The 18,174-nt window shown below is 50.5% G+C and overlaps 6 protein-coding genes across 6 annotated transcripts; 2 read left to right on the top strand and 4 right to left on the bottom strand.

Moving 5' to 3' along the window:
- Positions 1-381: 381 nt before the first annotated feature.
- J7T55_007658 (uncharacterized protein) lies at positions 382-3,003 on the bottom strand (the record flags this gene model as incomplete). The annotated part of the gene is made up of 5 exons (XM_053134549.1): positions 382-389; positions 523-549; positions 1,100-1,777; positions 1,853-2,226; positions 2,402-3,003. The coding sequence occupies 5 exons, from the start codon at positions 3,001-3,003 to the stop codon at positions 382-384; spliced, it is 1,689 nt and encodes a 562-aa protein (XP_052987632.1).
- Positions 3,004-3,927: 924 nt separating this feature from the next.
- J7T55_007657 (uncharacterized protein) lies at positions 3,928-5,974 on the bottom strand (the record flags this gene model as incomplete). The annotated part of the gene is made up of 5 exons (XM_053134548.1): positions 3,928-4,637; positions 4,718-5,263; positions 5,323-5,469; positions 5,544-5,680; positions 5,850-5,974. 5 exons carry the CDS (start codon positions 5,972-5,974, stop codon positions 3,928-3,930), a joined length of 1,665 nt encoding a protein of 554 aa, XP_052987631.1.
- An 814-nt stretch (positions 5,975-6,788) lies between these two features.
- J7T55_007656 (uncharacterized protein) lies at positions 6,789-9,274 on the top strand (the record flags this gene model as incomplete). The annotated part of the gene is made up of 4 exons (XM_053134545.1): positions 6,789-6,873; positions 6,963-7,346; positions 7,521-8,866; positions 8,987-9,274. 4 exons carry the CDS (start codon positions 6,789-6,791, stop codon positions 9,272-9,274), a joined length of 2,103 nt encoding a protein of 700 aa, XP_052987630.1.
- A 565-nt stretch (positions 9,275-9,839) lies between these two features.
- J7T55_007655 (uncharacterized protein) lies at positions 9,840-13,174 on the bottom strand (the record flags this gene model as incomplete). Its single annotated transcript, XM_053134544.1, has 6 exons — positions 9,840-9,979; positions 10,041-10,567; positions 10,665-12,056; positions 12,151-12,289; positions 12,353-12,762; positions 12,837-13,174. The coding sequence occupies 6 exons, from the start codon at positions 13,172-13,174 to the stop codon at positions 9,840-9,842; spliced, it is 2,946 nt and encodes a 981-aa protein (XP_052987629.1).
- Positions 13,175-14,111: 937 nt separating this feature from the next.
- Positions 14,112-14,480, bottom strand: J7T55_007654 (2-hydroxyacid dehydrogenase; the record flags this gene model as incomplete). Its single annotated transcript, XM_053134543.1, has 1 exon — positions 14,112-14,480. One exon carries the CDS (start codon positions 14,478-14,480, stop codon positions 14,112-14,114), a length of 369 nt encoding a protein of 122 aa, XP_052987628.1.
- A 1,552-nt stretch (positions 14,481-16,032) lies between these two features.
- J7T55_007653 (ncs1 nucleoside transporter) lies at positions 16,033-17,845 on the top strand (the record flags this gene model as incomplete). The annotated part of the gene is made up of 4 exons (XM_053134542.1): positions 16,033-16,219; positions 16,321-16,794; positions 16,853-17,342; positions 17,407-17,845. The coding sequence occupies 4 exons, from the start codon at positions 16,033-16,035 to the stop codon at positions 17,843-17,845; spliced, it is 1,590 nt and encodes a 529-aa protein (XP_052987627.1).
- Positions 17,846-18,174: the final 329 nt, after the last annotated feature.

Raw genomic sequence — 18,174 nt, 5'->3', positions numbered from 1 at the left:
CTTTGGCTATAACGCAGTTCTTGCAAGGACTATTATACCGTTTCTTTCCATCCATCTTCTCGCCGGTCTTCGAGGTTCAATATCTGTACCTCCACCCATTGTGACTGCCTCCCACACAACTGCAAATATCCTCCATGATGTACCGGGCCAAGTGACGTCTGTTACCCTTTGACTTGGATTATAACATCCAAAAATGGCTTTCACGTTTTGCTGACGAATTACAACCAAGCACTGCGAGCTGCGGACAGGTAATTGTATGGCCTTGATGCTCAAAAATGTATTCGAGTGGAAGGACCACATCCCCATTATCGGGATCGCCCAACTCGAGCAATTTAATGTGCCTCTCTTTGTCGCGCTCGCCTCTTCCGAGTTCGAGACACTTCATAGGACTGTATTGTTAGCATTGTGAGCTTTGCAACGTATATCGTAATCTGTTATGGCTAAGTTGTAACGTCAGAGGCGACTTCGGTACACGGAATTAAGCGACGGCAGCTCCACGGCCATTTTGCACCGCCGGCTTACCCCACGTATCACCGGCCTGTAAGTAGACTGTTCTGTGCATAATGTCTTTTCTCCCTAAACATAATGAGACGTTCTAGACATCGTCCTTAAAAATCAGAGAGCTCGACATGTTGTTTTGCGCGTCTCACCAAAAAGGATGGCTGACTTCGGGAGTCGGTGAAAGCTGTCCATCATGCTGCTCAGTCAGGGACATCGCACTCACGTCAAATTGATGTGTAATCCTCTGCACTTGATCAAGCGGCTTGGTGCGTTCGATTATAACTTAAAGCCTGACAATCTCTAGACATTAATAACAGCTACATTATTTTAAGATCTAAGCAACACCGTAGACAAACTGCGGAAAACAGCCTACACCCTAAGTGAGATCTGAACGGGAATGGATTTCTATGTAATGGTAATGGAATATTCCCCCCTCGGAGACCTGTGATAGCTGCGATCGACAGACCCGTGAGCTGAAACATCTGAGAAACCCCTGGTCCTTCAAGGACCATGTTCTTTGAGCCAATACCTAAAGGAATGCTCAATTCCCCCATTGTTGAGTTTGGTGCAGTGAAAGTACCTGACAAGCCGCTCGTACTGTTCGTCCAGCTTGTTGTAAAGCTCCCAAGTGGGGTCTCAAAGCCTGTCCGGATAGTCTTGAGACTGCCCAGTGCTGGGGCGACTTTCCAAGTTAGGCCTGCCGCTGAAGTCATTGTCAGGCCTCCCCCATAAAGTGTGAGCATCGAAGTAGGAGCAGTAGACCAGCCGTGCGCGTGGCTGACGCGAGGATCATAATTGTAAACTGGGTAGAGTGGAGTACCATCGGTCGCATACCCTTCGATAAACGTGCTATTTGTCATCCGTGGACCGTCAAGCATGTAGTCTGCCCACATGAACTCCATCAGATCTGTAGCATATTCCGAATGGCCAGCCATATAATGCGCCTGGATCTCGAACCCAGTCGTGAACGGAGATATCGTCTGACCAGCCTCAACTGCTGGCGCGCCATATGGAAGCACCCACCGTGCCTTCAGAGCATCGCTAACAGCCTCGGCTCGCGTACCGTTGGCGATACCAGCTATGACGGCCCATGAATTTCCGTCCTGCGGATAAGAGGGCGCCGAAGAGCTATCTTCAATAGTGTCGTTGTCACGATACAAGGATACCGACTTGTCCCAAAGAATATCATTCGCAGCCGTGGGGATGCCTGCCGCAAAGCTTTCCCATTGGCAAGCTTGAGAGCATTCCTCAATGTGTAATACAATATGGAATCGGCCTGCTTGTTTGTTAGAAGCTGTATATGCAATCAAGGATCTGTGAATTCAAACCTCGATATTATGACCCGACATACCGCTTCGAACCCAATCAGAAGTACTGGTCACGTTGGCCAGACCAGATGAGTCAATGAACTGCAGGAGATAATCGACTCCTAGCCGGTACCGGTCCCATAATGATGTGATGTAGTCCACATCACCAGTGAACATAAAGTAATCGTATACATCGTTGAGGGTGTGACAATGATATGTAAAACTCCATGCAAATAGTTGTGCCAATGGGTATCCCGCAGCAGGCAAACGGCCATCCGATTCTTGGTAGAGGAAGAGCGAGTCAAGTGCATTGCGGATAGGCTCAAGACTGGTTGTCGACACGAAGATGGAAGGGCCCGAAATGACGATATCCCCTGGCCATACGATCCGATCTCTCTTACCACCATCTAACAAAACACTAGTGCCGTCTGCACAAGCAAGATCATTTTGAATTGAATTAGAAGACAGCACTGGTGAGCTATGATTTACTCGCAAGAGTATAGTTATAAAACCACCCTGCCACTGGGGCACCCAATGCACCTCCGGTAGTGGGGTCTGCTGAACAGATTTGATTGGTATAGGCACCTGCATACCACACTCGATTCAACTTTTCGTTGTCGCTATGAAAATAAACAGTGTAGTCTGATGGGTCAGTCATTTCAGGGGATGTGCTCCAATAAACAGTAACGTTAGAGAGACTAATAGTTTCTGTCGAATTATGGACTATTGTGAGGTATCGGAAAGCTCCTCGTTGAAATTCGTGGCCGGCCTCGTAATGGCCTGGTGTTGTGTCGTTGAACCACTGAGGAAGATCGAACGCTCCATCAATTACAGCATCGCAGAACTGAGCGCTGATGTACATTGAGGACTCGCTGAACGTGAAGCCTATCGAATCGGTCGATCCCGAGACAGCGTCTACCTGGAAAGCAACCCTCCCAGCCACGTTTTTGCCGAAGTCCAGCGTAACGTAAGAGCCATTACCTGAAAATGAGGTTGAATGGCTATCCTGGAGCGTACTTCCCCTGGTATTCAGGAGGCCAGCAGCATTCTCAACGTTGCCGCCAGCCTGGTAAATAGAGACCGGGCTGATGACACGTGAGTTAGGCGCCAGAACGTATTCGTGAAACGGAACTTGTGCTGCAGCGGCCGCAAGCAGAAACAATGGCATATGAAACAAAACCGATTGACACTTCATTATGGCAGCAGTACCTTGAGATCGCGACTGAACAGACTCCAAGAAAAACAAGTCGCTCCTATTCACACATCTTAGGAAGAGTATTCTTAAATACAACTTGCAATTGTGCAGGATCCCCTATTTGAGCGTTATTTACGATGGACAGTACAACAGATTGCCTACCATATACCGATAGGTCGCTTGATACGAAAAACAGGGATGTATGTATCCAGCGGGAACGAAAATCAGTGATGTTTCTATTGCAGGCGGAATGACAAGTAGAAATGTTTTTACTATAGCGCGAGCGAGAAACAGGGGTGTCTATACGACAAGAACGAAAAATAAAATTGATCAGGCTGCTTTCATTTCCACAATGAAATTTAATAGATGTGATTGAAAGTCTGACAGCGAATCCTTGGGTAAAGTGGAAAGGAGCACTTATGAAATGAGGTTGGACAATCCTTACGTCGTCACTGTGCAGAGGCTCGATAGAGCTGTAAAAATTTATAGATTTTCTTTGAGGCTCGCTTTTTGAAAAGAAAAGCAGAGACAATGTAGCTGTGTACGTGAGCTTGAAGCTCTTCACAGGCAGTGGGCTGATAGGATAAGTTATCGATAAATGTCTTGATCATAGGGCTCTGTTGGCTTTCAGCTCTACAAACCTCACATTTATATGTTCAAAGTTCTTGATAATTATTTTACAATTAATTGAATCTTCACATTTGACTTATAGTCCGTCTTCTTCTATCATGCTGAGAACATAAAAATTTTACTAAGAAAGTCCCAAAATCGATCGCACAACTGACGATGGCAATAGATGTGGAAATCATTCAATGCTGGCTTCGCCAATAGATGGCTCGGAGACCTTTCTGACATGTTTCTGAATGCCAGCAGCAGGAAAGACTTATTTATTAGACTGGTTCTGGAAACCGTGGACTTGGGTATTCAAAATTGCCGATGAGCCCACGGCGGCACCTCGAGCGTCGCGCGACGCCTTGCTGAAGGATTTCTTGGGTCGTAAGGTGCCGCGGCCGGCCTCGGTTGTTCAAAAGACGAGTGGCGGGAGAGGTTCCGTGATGAAAACGAGCTTTCATGTGTCCTCGAACTCCTTGCTCGGGGCGAGAGCAATATTGGCGATGTGGGTGACGTGGGTGACGTGGGTGACGTGGGCGACGCTGGTGTTGCAGATGGAGCTGCCGAACCGCTAACACTGCAGGGGCCGCCGTCCCGAGAATCTCGCGAGCTGCCTGGTTCTTCCATAATGCTGTAGCGATCTTCGTCTTCGGCCATTCGATCGTTGCGCTGAGCTTCTCCTGGGATTCGCGGCCACGCCCCGGTCTTGAAATCACCGGCACCGAATGGGTCTTTTGCTGGGTTGCCGAAGTAGTTGCCCATTTTCCCTAGAGCGTTGGCAATCTTTCGTCGAGCCACCCATTCTCCCGTGGAATCTACGGTAGAACGCCTGGCTTCTGACCCAGGGCGGCTCTCTTGATGTTCTGGATAGGCTGTGTTGGCTTGCGGGGCTCCGCCTTCGTCTCTTATTCGGTCAGACTGCTCGCGACGATAGCAGTATGGACAATTGCCATGACCTGTTGCAGCTGCATTGGCGAGCTCGCCGTTACTGTCTGCAAGCCAGACGTAAAGCGAGCCCAGACCTGCCATCCCGGTTGCAAGAATTGTTGACCATTGGCCTGGAGAGGTAAGCCTAAGTCGGGGAAAGATAGGAACTACTTACCGATGTTGCTAATGGGTTCGGTGTGATACTTGACCTGAGGACTCCAAAAGTTGATCTCGCCGATGATAAGGACAGCTAGCCAAGCACCTCCGAATACAGGGACCTCAACTGCACTCAACAGAGACCTGATAGCCTGGTTGACGTCCTTCATGCCCTTCAAGGTGGCGCCGTTTGTTCCAGGAATGATGCTTCGATCCTCTGACTGTTCTTTCTCTGGAGCACCACGCCCTCGACGTGCCTTCCAATTTATTTCCAAAATCTTCTTCCACATGGAAACCAAGGACAGAATAGCGGGGACGCACTCGGCCGCAGCGAGGAACATGGCCATGCCAAATGGGAGCGTCGCTGGTTTGGGAACGACGTAGATCTCGCTGGTCGCACCCTGCCTCAGACCGGAGAATGGCCCGTTCATTTCAGAGCAAACAAGGCCGCATATGTCTTCATCTCCGTATGGAAATCTGCCGAGACTTGGAACTGGACTCGCTCCGCCAGTCTCGCACGGATGGGTATTGGAGCGATAGAATTCGACAGCCAAGCTCAACAGACCTGGTTTTGGTCAGTGGGTTGGTGCGCATGGGTGGCTGTTCAAGACGTCTCGATCTCACCCGACAGAATGAGGCCTGTCCACAGGAAGATGATGTTCCGTCCTGGGTCGTAGAAGAATGTTGATGACAACTTCACGGTCACGGGAGCCGCCAAGATGCCAATTGAGCAAAATTGCAAGGCTCCGTAGATATCCATGTCCGTGGCACCTAGATTGTGGACCCGTTATTAGGTTAAGTACTTGTTAGTTACTAGAAGAGGTCGAGTATCCTCTCCCACTCACCATCAACATGGAATGATGCTAAGACGATACCATGGATTGCTGCAACAGCGGGTACAAGCAGTGCAGCGGCTTGACAGACAGCCCGAATCCATTCTTCTTTTCGGGCAACCACACAGACGACAACGAGGATGTAGTATCTAACGCGTCGCATTAGTCTCCGCGCTAAGAAATAATTGGTCTCGCCACAAAGGTTGATAACAAGCATTTGCCAAGTCCCTCACTCGGACAAGTTGCCGATTTGCTAGGCATTAAAGGTGGAGAAACTACACTTGCAAGATCCGCTGCCCGAAACCATATTGACCTGACAGCGGCCAGGCGCAAACGACCTCGATGCAAGATCCGTTGATTTCGTCGCAAGAAGATGGTACACCGGTGTCATCGTCACGCTTGAGGAGGGTCTGCAGCAGCGCAGTCGGCACGAGGGGTGCCATAAGTGACGACCAAACCGGAGCCACTACAAGCCGCCGGGTGAAGTTGAACTTGGGAATCAGCCTTTCTTATGACATTTTCCACACTTATCGATTGTCATTCAGGGCAATGACCAAAGGAGCTGGGAATCAAGTGATAATTGAAACGTTGAAATGGAACAGTGGGCTCGGGCTCGTCCTCGTCCTCGTTCCTAATTTCCGCCGAGGTGAGAAACAGAAAAGGTTCCCGAGCATTCAATTCAAAGCTTTCAGCAAAAGAGCTGCCTCGGGCAGGTGCTCGCGTGATGGGGGGCGGCTCATACGTGTCCACATTGAGGCAAGGAATGCAGCCAACGGGGCAAAGAGAAACATTCAATAAGCAGATGCTGACATTTCCGGAGATGGCACAGCGCGTCGATGATGCATTCTCAGCTCCTACCAGCAGCAGTCGGGCGCTGGCTGACAAGAGCAAAGATGAGCACTGAGCTGGCACTGAGAGGAAGTGATTGGCTGCGAAACGCGTGAAAGAACTCTACAGCCTGTTGTACAACATGAAAAGGCGGGGTTGTCTTGGTCAGGAGAGAACATCAGGTTCTCTAGGGCTGACCTCGCCGGAGACCCAAGCAAGATTCTTCCCGCGTGTCTCCAACCCCCACCCTTTCTGGCGCTTTTTAACCCAGAGCCCGGACCTGGACTTGGACCTTGCCTTTTCAGATGGCAACACCAGGAAGCGTGGCACAGGAACTAATTAGCCTCATCTTAGCTTTGTGTTTGCAAACCAAGCCTTGATGCGTCATTCCGTGGTGGTTGAGCCTGCGACACAAGTTCGATCTGCACGATGAATCTCTCCGACGTCAGTATTGAGACTGATCAAATCAGAGAGTGGCGGTCCATCATAACCCTCATTGTCTTCCTTCTCGCCAGTAAGTATTTGGAATCACCCGCCTGTGTTTGCCCATGGATATATGTAGTATCACTGGGTTGGAATAGCACCACTAACAGGGAAGCACAGACATTGCCGTCTTGTTTCCTTTCCACATCCCGATTTATGTTCCCGGGCGACTCTGGCACGCTGCTCAGCAATTTCTCTGTGCTATACGTGTGATATCACCGAGGACCCACGGCTCTCACCATGAACCACACGACGGCAAGGCCAGAAAACTCGTGTGCAAGAGATTCCCCATGAATTCTGTTACGGCACCCCTCATTGCAGACCTCTTCCTCCTTGCCATTCTGGCCATTGGAAGAGACGAAGTCAAGGCTGGCACTCTTGGAGACAACGGCATTTTCCCCATCGACATCATGATATTCTTCATCACTTTAGCCTATATTGCAATTTCAATTGACGCGTCCGGTCTCATCAGGTATCTAGCCTTGAAGGTTCTGCAGTGGGGAGGTAAGGTCGGCCATAGGCTGTTCTTTTATTTATACGCCTTCTTCTTTAGCCTAGGCATTTTTATCGGCAATGATCCAATTATTTTGTCCGGTACAGCATTTTTGGCCTATATGACGCGAGTATCAAATAATATCAAACATCCCAGAGCCTGGATTTTCACTCAGTTCTCAATAGCCAACATTGCTTCAGCAATCCTCGTTTCATCAAACCCAACCAACCTTGTTCTCGCAGGAGCTTTTAATATCAAGTTTATCAATTATACCGCTAATATGGTGGTTCCTGTTATTGTTACTGCCGTTGTATTATTCCCCTTCCTGCTATACATCGTCTTTGCCAACGAGGGCCTTATCCCCGTATCTATCACAATGCGCGAGCTTCCAGCAGAGGCTAAGTTGAAACCTGCTGTCAACCCCAACATTCCAAACGCCAGAGGAATTGTAGACGATGAGGAGGAGGCCCACACAAACGACGACCAAGGCCAGCTTCTTTCTCTCGTCGAGATCATGAACCCTTTCCTGGACAAAGGAGGCGCAGCGTTTGGTGCCATCATCATGTCAGTGACGCTGATCACCGTCTTGGCTATCAACGCTGCCAGCGTTAAGGCGAAAAATGATGATCACTTTCAGGTCTTTTGGGTGACGCTACCGGCTGCCTTTGTTATGCTGTGCTGGGATCTCGCATTCGGGTGGATCCACCGTGAGGATACACGAGCAATCTCTCGCAGAGGACGACAAGAGGTTGAACGGGCTCGTAGGGAGAGAGCGTTGAGAGGAGATAGGATCACAGAGCACTTTGGAGGGAGACAGCTATCTACTGAGGGTGGCGTCGAGATGCTGTCGATAACACGCAGCCTCTCCAGAGAAGCTTGGCCTGAGATTCAAGTCCAGGATACCGACGCTGATACAAAGGACGGTGTGAAAGACCAAGGCTACGACATACAGCCTGTTAGTCCCGGGAGAGGACCCGCTCCTCTCCTCACGCTCACACCTGCTGGTCGGACAAGTGAGGCCAGCATCAGCCCGGCGCCTGAAGCAATTGCTCACCTGGCATCTTCCATGTCTACCACAGCGGGAAACGCAGCTGACAACAGCCGGCCATCAAGCAGTGACCCGACCGTTTTCGAGAAAAGAGACGATTTGCCTTGTGCTGAAGAATCCAGCTTTCCGGTGGAAGACGTCCTAATTTCGGGCATCGATGAATCCGCAAACAAGAATAAGAAATGCGAGCTGGACGAAAGTACAGTAAGCAACGGGAGGAATCACAGCCCGCCGACGCTCATCTCCCTCTGTAAAGACGGATACCGATGGTCGCAGGAGACGTTCCCAACCGTCATGGCCGTGATTTCACACCTGCCCTTCGCGCTTGTTCCGTTCGCCTTTTCAATGTTTGTCCTAGTCCAGGCACTCGTTACGAAAGGCTGGGTCTCGGTCTTTGCATATGGATGGGATCACTGGGTGCACAAAACGGGCACCATCGGCGCCATCGGTGGTATGGGCTTCCTTTCGGTGATCTTTTGCAATGTGAGTCTCCCTGAGACTATCAAGTGTTGTTCATATGTGCTTATTTTGGTGGCTTTTTAGTTCGCAGGAACTAATATTGGTACAACGATCTTTCTATCACGAGTTATTCAAGCCTGGCAGAGGATACATATGGAGCCTAATAGCAGCTATATCAGCGATCGGACATTTTGGGCGACTGTTTATACTATGGCGCTTGGTGTCAACTACGGCGCCTTCAGTACTGCCTTTAGCGCATCGTTGGCAGGGCTATTATGGCGGGACATCCTCAAAAGGAAGCACATTCATATCCGTAGGATGGAATTTGCCCGTGTCAACGTTCCAATCATAGCTATCGCCATGACCGTCGGCTGCACGGTTCTCGTGGGAGAGGTTTACATCATAAGAAAGGAAACACCTTACAGCCTGTAAATACGTTTTCAAAATGGCAGAAACGGCACTCGAAATACATATAGACAACTAGATAACGATAGTACTTTAAAGACATAATACCTAGGGAGCCTGATCTTAGCGGCAATGTTGATTATACGTTCCGGTCCCGAGCGCCATCATCGATGCCGACCCGGCGGCATTATATTATAGAACATCAAGGGCACATGACATCAGCAGAACACATTCTATCTTCCCTGGCAACCGCAGACAGGGAGCGCACTTTCGGTTTGCCCGGCTTGTTCTCGATTAGGCACAGACCGGATAATCTCCTGCGGCCTATACCTGGTCCGATGTTTAATTGTGAAACCCCTTCCCATCTATGTCTTACCTATTTTGGCAGATAAAATCAGCCTTGAGAATAAGTTCCGGTCCCCTTAACATGTAGGTTCTTGCCTTTCCATTGGTATTATTTTCCTTAGCGTACCGCGGGTCTTCTTACAGGATTGGCGGCTGCCAGATTAGAAAGTCTGTACCAGGTTCCACTACTAAGTCTTGTAATTGACACAGTTACACCTAAATGCCCCCCAAATATTGATGAACCATTTTACAAAGCCTCCTCCAACGAGTACGAAAAGTTTACGGGCCCAATTAGTCCGATCAGCTGTGCCTCCAACGATCCATACAACTCAGGCCACACGGCCCTCAATTTGTTCCACAGCGTTGTGGCAACGGTAATTTCGAGATCTTATTGATTCAATTGTCAATGAATGAATCGATCATTGGAATGTGACTGGCAGGAACTCACAATTCACACCATCAAGAACCAGATCCGTCACGTCGATAGGCTTGTTGCCGAACCAGTCGACTGAGGTGAGAACCTGGCCGTTGAGCCGCACGCCCCAGGTACCCTCCACGTGGCCTACTTCAAGAAGGACCCGAGTTGCCGAACTGGTTCCCTTGGTGAGAGAAATCGTGGTGGCATATTTGCCAATACCGCTGGCGTTGATGAGGCCGGTAATGTTGGGCCAAGCGGAGAGCTCAGTTAGGGTTATGGGGTCAAGGTTCTCTTTGACGGTGTCAGGTGAGTCTAGACCCATTTCGTTGACCTGGGCAGGACGCCAGTCTTGGACGCTGAGGATCCATTTAGAGGGCGAGGTTGAGGAGGGCAGCGAGGAAGGAGATAGGGTAATGTGCGTGCCATTGGATGTGGAGGCGCTACAGTTAGATTTTGAGGAAATGTAGATGGTCCCATCTCGGACGTAATTGTCGCAGTTTGTGGCCACGAGGGGATTGGTGGGATGGGATGCGCCGAAGTCGTTGTCGGGTCCCAAGCTGATACATTAAGTCAGCGATTATGCCTAGTCCCTGCTCCTGGCAGGGTAAATTGATTTGAAAAAGAGTTGAAATGGGAGGAGCTTAAGAGACATACTAAAATACAGCCACGGATGTGGGCTGTATGGTCGAATTTACCGAGACGTAGCCATCTGAGAAGGCGAACGCTGCCAGCGGGTTGACAGACCCACCCCACAGGTTGATTGACAATGGGTAGCCCTCACCCTCTAGCTCAAAACCACCATCAAATAGGTCATGACCGTTATTATAGACCCAGTACAGATACCCCGAGCCCATAGTGCGACGATATGTGATCAGGCTGGCGTTCTCCCTCGTGGAGTATCGCACAGAGGGTTGAACACCCAGCCTACTTAGGGCACTCGGAACCGCGGTCTTGTCGGAGACTGAAGTAGTAGTCGACAGGCTTAATATCTCAGATAGAAGGTCACTTAAGCGTTTGAGCTGGGCGGCGGTATCATTGCTGTAGGAAAAGGTTGCGTTGGGAAGCGGCTCGACAAGTACGACGGGCAGGCCATTCTGGGCGTAATCCAGCAGAAGCTTAGCAACGCTGGCGTCCATGGCCGGGCTATTTACCACCATGGCTTTGTAACTGGGTCCCAATGGTGCAAGACGTGCTTCGTCGACGGTGATGTTATGCCTGATGAGCAGCTCCGGTGTTGGGAACTGGTACGAGAATCCAGCCGCGTTCAGCGAATCGTCCGGCCACTCGCCATCGATGCCCCATGCGTCATTGAGGATAGCCACGTCGATGGAAGGGCCACCGTCTTGGAGTAATTTCTGCGCGTGGGCTAGGTAGCGGCTGGCATTGGTGGCGAACATCCACTGAGGCTGGCGTGGGCCCCAGGCGTCGGCGAAGCCGTTTGAGTTGGTGCCAAGGGGAGTAAATGCAGCGAAGCCTGGCCAGCGACTGTCCGGAGACGAGCTGTAGGGGAATCCATGGATGACAACTTGGCTGACCCCAGTAGACATATCCAGGTTGGCTGTGCTAAGAAGGAACTTCCATGTCATCCCGTAAGCTTTCCCCATGTACGCACCAAGTTCGTCCGAGAGGATCGTGGTAGATCCCCCAATGTCTCTGCCAGTGGCCAGAACGCGGAAGGCGTCAATATTGCCCTCAAACCCGAGCGACTCGCCCTCTGGGATATCCACCAGGCTTGCGGCGTAGGTGCTGTCGAAAGACGCGGTGTACGGCTGAACACGGAGTCTCATGCCAATACTGTTGGCCCAAGCCTTGAGTCCTCCCAGCCGATACTCGGTGTACAAATCCGACACTGTCTGGTAGAAGTCGTTCGTCACTTTATCGGAGATTTTAGTATCCCCCGAAAAGGAGTTCGTATCCTTGATAACGTAGAGTAGGAACGGAGACAGGTCGTAGCCCCGTCGGGTCTCGAACTCGTTGAGGAAGTTCAGCGTCCAGTACTGTTTGGTCTTGAGCTCGAGTGAGTCCTCGAAGATGGAGCCGTTGTTTCTACATTGAACTTTCCTTAGTGATTTTTAACCTGTTGAAAGTACATAGGCTGCGAATGATACCCTTGAAGCAGAAGGTATGGAAAATAGCTTACCGCGCGAGGCAGGCGCGTACATCAGTCGTCAAGACATGCTCGTCCCAGAACCTCACGCCAGCCTCCACGCCATCCTTGCTGAAGTGATCTACTATATAGGCTGGGAATGGATACGTAACCTTTGGGGCATCCACGTTTCCTTTCATGAAGATTAGTCAAGTTGTCAATCGGAATGTGAGGTGATAAGGTTCTTGCAACGAACCATCGTATATGTTTTGGATCTGGCCAGTGCCGCGTCCATATGCTGCGACCAGAATGTAGTCTCCGTCGCCAGGAGCCGTCCAAGAAATAGTGCTGTTGGTAACCCTGCTGGTAATGACCTGCACTGTCGACGGATCAAAGGCCACCGCCGACGTTGTTTCGTTGATCGATTTGACGCGGGCAAATAGGACTGCAGCTAGTTTCGGAGTCGCCACGACGTTCGGATTACCAGTCTCGTTTCCGGATGGTGCTGCGACGGGAATAGGCAGTGCTCCTGTATAAGTCTGACCACTCTGAACAAAGACCTGGCCGTGGACAAGCTCCTTCATGGTCTCGGGAGAGTCTGGAGTGTATCCAGGGAATCCTGTTGGCCAGTGCGGACCAAGAGTAAGGTCTAAGTGTCCACCAATGCTGGTCATTCCCATATCCAATAGTCAGCCTCAGAACTCCTTAAGGTCTCCCGAGGCAGGATCAAATATTCATACCTGTCAGCATGCTCACACGCAGCAGCCACACCTGCGTTCCATCTGCTCTGTGCCCAACCATAAACTTGAGGGTCCATCTGAACTTTGATGCTATCCTCGACGTCCCCAACCTCAGCGCCTCCAAATCCAGCGTCGATCATGGCCACGATCTCAGATTGGACCTCTGCTGGCTCGATCCAGCCACCAGGCCACCACCACCTGAACCTTGGCGACTGGTAGGGCGATGGACCTCCGATTGCACCTACACCTGCATCTGTGTCACCGGGCTTGAGGTAACTCACCGCCCCAGTAGCAGAGTGCAGCAGGAGAAAAACAGCCAACCCGATTCCCAGGACCATGTTGAATGAATAACGAAAGCCCACAAACGTAAGAGGTATAGGCTCGTGTTGTGTTCTTGTTGAGGCTGGCTGCCAGTCTCCTGGGGTAGGGAAGCCCCCGTAATGTTACTGCCGTATTTATACATGTGGTTGAGACCTTGTTCGTAGTGTTTGTAAGAAAGAAACCAAGATATAGATTGCACGAAATCCCAACACCCCAGCGCGACAGATTGTCCTCTCGGTCCTCTTTCGCGCGACATAGCGGTTCAATAAAGTCTGACCTGAAGCTTACGTACGCGTATAGGGTCCCAGTAATACTACTTTATATTCACTTAGAAGTACAGGTTGTATTCACTCCTATTTTGTCTGGGGATGACGTATATCCCTCGGGTGTGGAGTAAAACTTTCGGCTTTAATACTACCGTAAACAGTTGTATCTAAGTTGAAACCACATGTATTATATCTCAGAGTCGCGGGTCAATTACCTGCGAAGGCGACGCCATCAGTACACGTAAGATCCTTTGGTGTCGGGAAAGGGTGAAGTGAGGAACTCGGCGAGTGGTCATGTTAGAAGTCGTTGTGAAGCACACTTCCCCATATTACCCCAGTTCCCCACACCTTCCCCAGAACTGAGATCGACTTTCCACCAAGGCGTCCTCAGCAAACCATCCCAAGACTCCGCCTTTCCGGCAAGTAACACCGGCAGAACAAGTGAACTCTCATCTTCGATTTCGGGTTGCCATTTTGGGGGTTGCAATAAGACCGTGTGCTCAGAACTCATGAGACTAGAACGTCTCACAGTAGCAGATCACAACAACTACTTCGCGAGCTCCTGGCGCAGGCACACCGGAACACAATTTTTCCTAACCAAGGCAACCCATGGTTTTCTGTAAGCTATGCTGTGTAGGGCTTTGCGCCAGTCAGAACCGTCAAGCAGCTGCCGGGACCAGAGAGCTACCTACCCCTTTCCCTGGCTGAGCGTTTTGAAGTGCTCGCAGGAGATGTATTCGTATGCCTCACTCGTCAGAACCATACACATAACCAGGATGTCTAGGTCTTGCCTAAGTAGGTCGTTGACGCGAAAACTAGATTTGCTGTGGAACCTTTTGAAAAGGATCAGATCCTCCTGGTCCCTGGTCCCTGGTCCCGGGCACTCAGTCGCTGGCATCCCCTCGCGCCTCTGACGCAGTCTTTGGGCTTCGAACATTGCTACGTGGGCCATGCTGAAATCCGTGTGTTGACCGAAAGCCTCGATTAGACGATAGCAAAATTTCTCGGTTCTCGGGAGCCCGCAAAATCCTCCAGCGTCAGGGGGTCGTGATACCATGCCGTGAGTCGTCGTAAGTGGAGATGCTGACAAGAGTATATTTATCATTTCCCTTAATACAAGGCCGTCAAGCAGATGGGATCTCAACTGAAACCATCACCATCCCGCCGTACTGAGATGAGGGATTTTACAGGTGGATATATGATAACACGCCATCCGCGGTTCAGATCTCAGATGCTTCGGCCAGCTCATCATTGGTCTTCTGTGGGACGACTACGAAGTGGCCTGCGTGCCCAAGCCAGGCCGATCATGACAGGCCCCTCAATAATATGGTAGGGACAGCCAATGCGACATTGTAGGGGCTTTCCTGGGCGTTGAGCTGGTGTTCCCAGCAGTCCCATACAGTCGGAGGCGCACTAGATTATTAACCGCGTTAGTACGTTGCCATAAGTTCCCAAAGATGAAGCGACCAGTCTCCCCGGCTGCCAACTATGTTTTACTTACTGGTTGGCCTTTGGCTAGGAAAGCACGCAGGCGGTTAGTGCTGTCTGCTGAGAAATTGGGAATCTAATTCATCACACTAACAATGCAGTTCTTTTGAGTGGCGAGCGCTCTCAAGAACCCGGTTGCTTCGATGGTAGCCATGGAGCTAAGCAACTGTGAATTATTTTTGTATCGTAGAAATATAAAATAGAGGAATATAAATCTTTTAATTAAAGTAAAATTTAGATAGAACGAGGAACCTTCGATTCATATTGAACCACCATTGAACTGACTATTTTATTTAGATCGCCCCGTTTTATAAGCATTTTGAAATTCTGTTAGTCTTTCAATGTTGTCTCAATCAGGGCTGTCATTGTCACAGAGGCCTTTTCTAGTGTTATATAAGAAGCCGAGTGAAGAATAATACAGCGATCCTCTTAGTCTTCAACTAATAATACATTAGTATTCAGTTAATATCTATACCATCCTCTTAATCGCTGGCATCCGGGGTTCGCGGAAGGCTTTCGTAAAAAACTTTAAACAGGCGGGAGGCGTAGGACACATCCGTTGGCACAAGACATCAACAATTCATAAACAATTTGTTCAGTTGGGAAGCAGCCTTCAACCCAAGCCGCCAGGGGTACCGTGACTCGGGTCGGATTGCATGGCCACAGCATAGAACTGCATCTGGTCATGCTAGTTGAGAAAGGACTCGGACAATTTATGTCGTTTTTAGCTAATTGGATCTTACAAGGAAGCCACAGTCCTTCATAATCCTGCATAAACAGGCGCCACGCCCGTCCAACAGTGATGTTGGACCAAAGCCTGGACCATTACAACTATCCTGATGCCACCCTGTCTGGGTCATTCTGACATATGCTCAACGCTGCCGGTTGCTCCGCCGCCCAGACCCAGTCTCTCGTTTGATAGGCAAACAGGCTAGATAGCAAGACTGATAAGCACGGCAGCAACACAGGCATGCTACGCATCCAACATGAAATACAAGATTATTCTAAACCTGCAGTAGACACGCTCTGTAAGCTTGTCCGCCACTACAATTCACCTTTTCATACAGTTCCTCGCCAAAAAACTAGCAGCCATCGAGAAAGTCCCAGAGAGCCAGCACAAAATGGGGCTCCAGCTCCGCCGGCGGCTAGAGCTCCGCTCCGAGGGCGACCAATACGGCACAGATGGGAGCCGCATCTCAAACAAAGACCTGGATCCTGTGCCACGGGACTCGCCACAGAGGACGTGGGGATGGCCCAGCCTGCTCGGGTTTTGGATCGCAGAGGCCTTCTCTATCTCGATGTATCAGGGTGAGTAGCTCAGGACTAGCATGCATGTACTGACATGCACGAATGACCTATGCGAGAGAACAGGTCAAAATCCGCTAACGACTCCTTTCGAAAACACAAAGTGTCGTCTACATCTGTCTCCAAAGGCCTCAACCCCGGCCTCGCTATCTTGGCCGTCTTTGTCGGGCACTGCCTCGTCTGCGTGCCAGCCATGCTCGACGGCTATGTCGGCTGCGTGCTGGGAATCAATTTCCCCGTCCTGACTCGGGCCTCATTCGGCATGCGCGGCTCCTACCTCGCCGTCTTTATCCGTGGCGTAGTTGCATGTATTTGGTTTGGAACTCAGTCCTTCCAGGGCGGGCAGTGCCTCGCCGTCATGATCTCGGCCATCTGGCCGCAGTTCGACAACATGCCCAACCACCTGCCTGCGTCTGCCCATGTCACTAGTGCAGAGCTTCTGTGCTTCTTCCTCTTTATCTTTATCCAGCTGCCGCTGCTGTGGTTGCACGTCAGCACTCTGCGGTACATGTTCATGGCCAAGACGCTCATCATGCCTGTGTTTGGCCTAACGCTGTTCACTTGGGCCCTCGTTGCAGGTAACAACTCTTTTCCGGCACGACAAATTAAAAGACTAAACTGACAGCCGGACAATAGCCAATGGATTCGGCCCAACCTTCTCGAAACCCACCCACATCAGCGACGGCACCCCGGTTGTGGTAGTATTCTTTCAGTGCGTCACCTCCGCCATCGGGCCCAAGGCCACCCTTGCCCTCAATATGCCCGACTTCACGCGCTACGCGGCCTCTCCCCGGCATGTACTCTGGGCCCAGGCTGTAGGCCTTCTCGTGCTTGTGACCATGTGCGGCGTCGTCGGCGCCACCGTGTCTTCGGCGTGCGAGGTCATCTATGGCCGCGTCACCTGGAACCCGCTCGAGGTCGCCCGGCTGTGGGACAACCGCGCTGCACAGTTTTTCGCTGGGCTCTTCTGGGCTTTCGCCGTGGTGGGAACAAATATCAGTGCCAACTCGGTGAGCTTTGGGAACGACCTTAGCTTGTGGTTTCCCCGGTACGTCAACAATCGGCGTGGAGCCTACGTCTGCGCCGTGCTGGGCGTATGCACTATGCCGTGGTACATTCAGTATAGGTATGAAGCTCTGGGTGAGATATTTCCCGTAGTTGAGAGGCCCGTGGCTGACCATTTCTATCAGCGCGACATCTTTTTCTTCGTTCCTCGGCGGGTACTCACTCTTTCTGGGCTCCGTTGCGGGCATCATCGTCTGCGACTATTGGGTCTGTCGGGCCAGGAGCCTTAGAATATCCTCGTTGTACGATCCAAAAGGGACCCATTATTACACTATGGGGGTCAATCCCCGCGCCATCATCGCGTTCATCTTTGGTATCGTGCCGAATATGCCTGGGTTGGCCGTAGCCTGCGGTGGCAAGGGCATCCCAAAACAGGCCACATACCTATACAGCCTCAGCTGGCTGGTCAGCACCCTGGTTTCAGCGTCCACATACTGGCTGTGTTGGAAAGTGTGGCCTTTTCCAATTGATCAGAAGCATGAAGTGTGTATCGAGGGCCAGGCGCCGAAGTTCCAAGGAAAAGAGCCAGAGCAGATTGATGTTGATAAGCTAGAAATCGCTTGATGGAGTGATTATATAAACGAATTCAATTCTATTATTGGAGAAAAATCGATTATATAAGTTCCATTTGGTTTGTTCGAAAGACCCCTTCAATTAAAGTATAACGAAACCGAAGTATAGTTTCGTTACTGGTCTCTAATTGGGAACTAGTTGGATTCAGCAAAGCCATTTCATACTGAGGAAAGTCTCTTTCGGGACTGTTGCTGATATAATACATATGGCACAAGAGTAGCAACACGACGCGCATTTTCGAAATCTGGACTTCTCTGTTCTTGTCCATCCATATGATACCTGGTAGGATGTGCTCCAGTCATGTAACCAGCAATTTTCCT

The sequence above is a fragment of the Diaporthe amygdali genome, assembly GCF_026229845.1.
Source record: "Diaporthe amygdali strain CAA958 chromosome Unknown NODE_46_length_305281_cov_63_574154, whole genome shotgun sequence".
Classification (NCBI taxonomy): Eukaryota; Fungi; Ascomycota; class Sordariomycetes; order Diaporthales; family Diaporthaceae; genus Diaporthe; species Diaporthe amygdali.
This window is presented reverse-complemented; position numbering and strand designations above follow the sequence as displayed.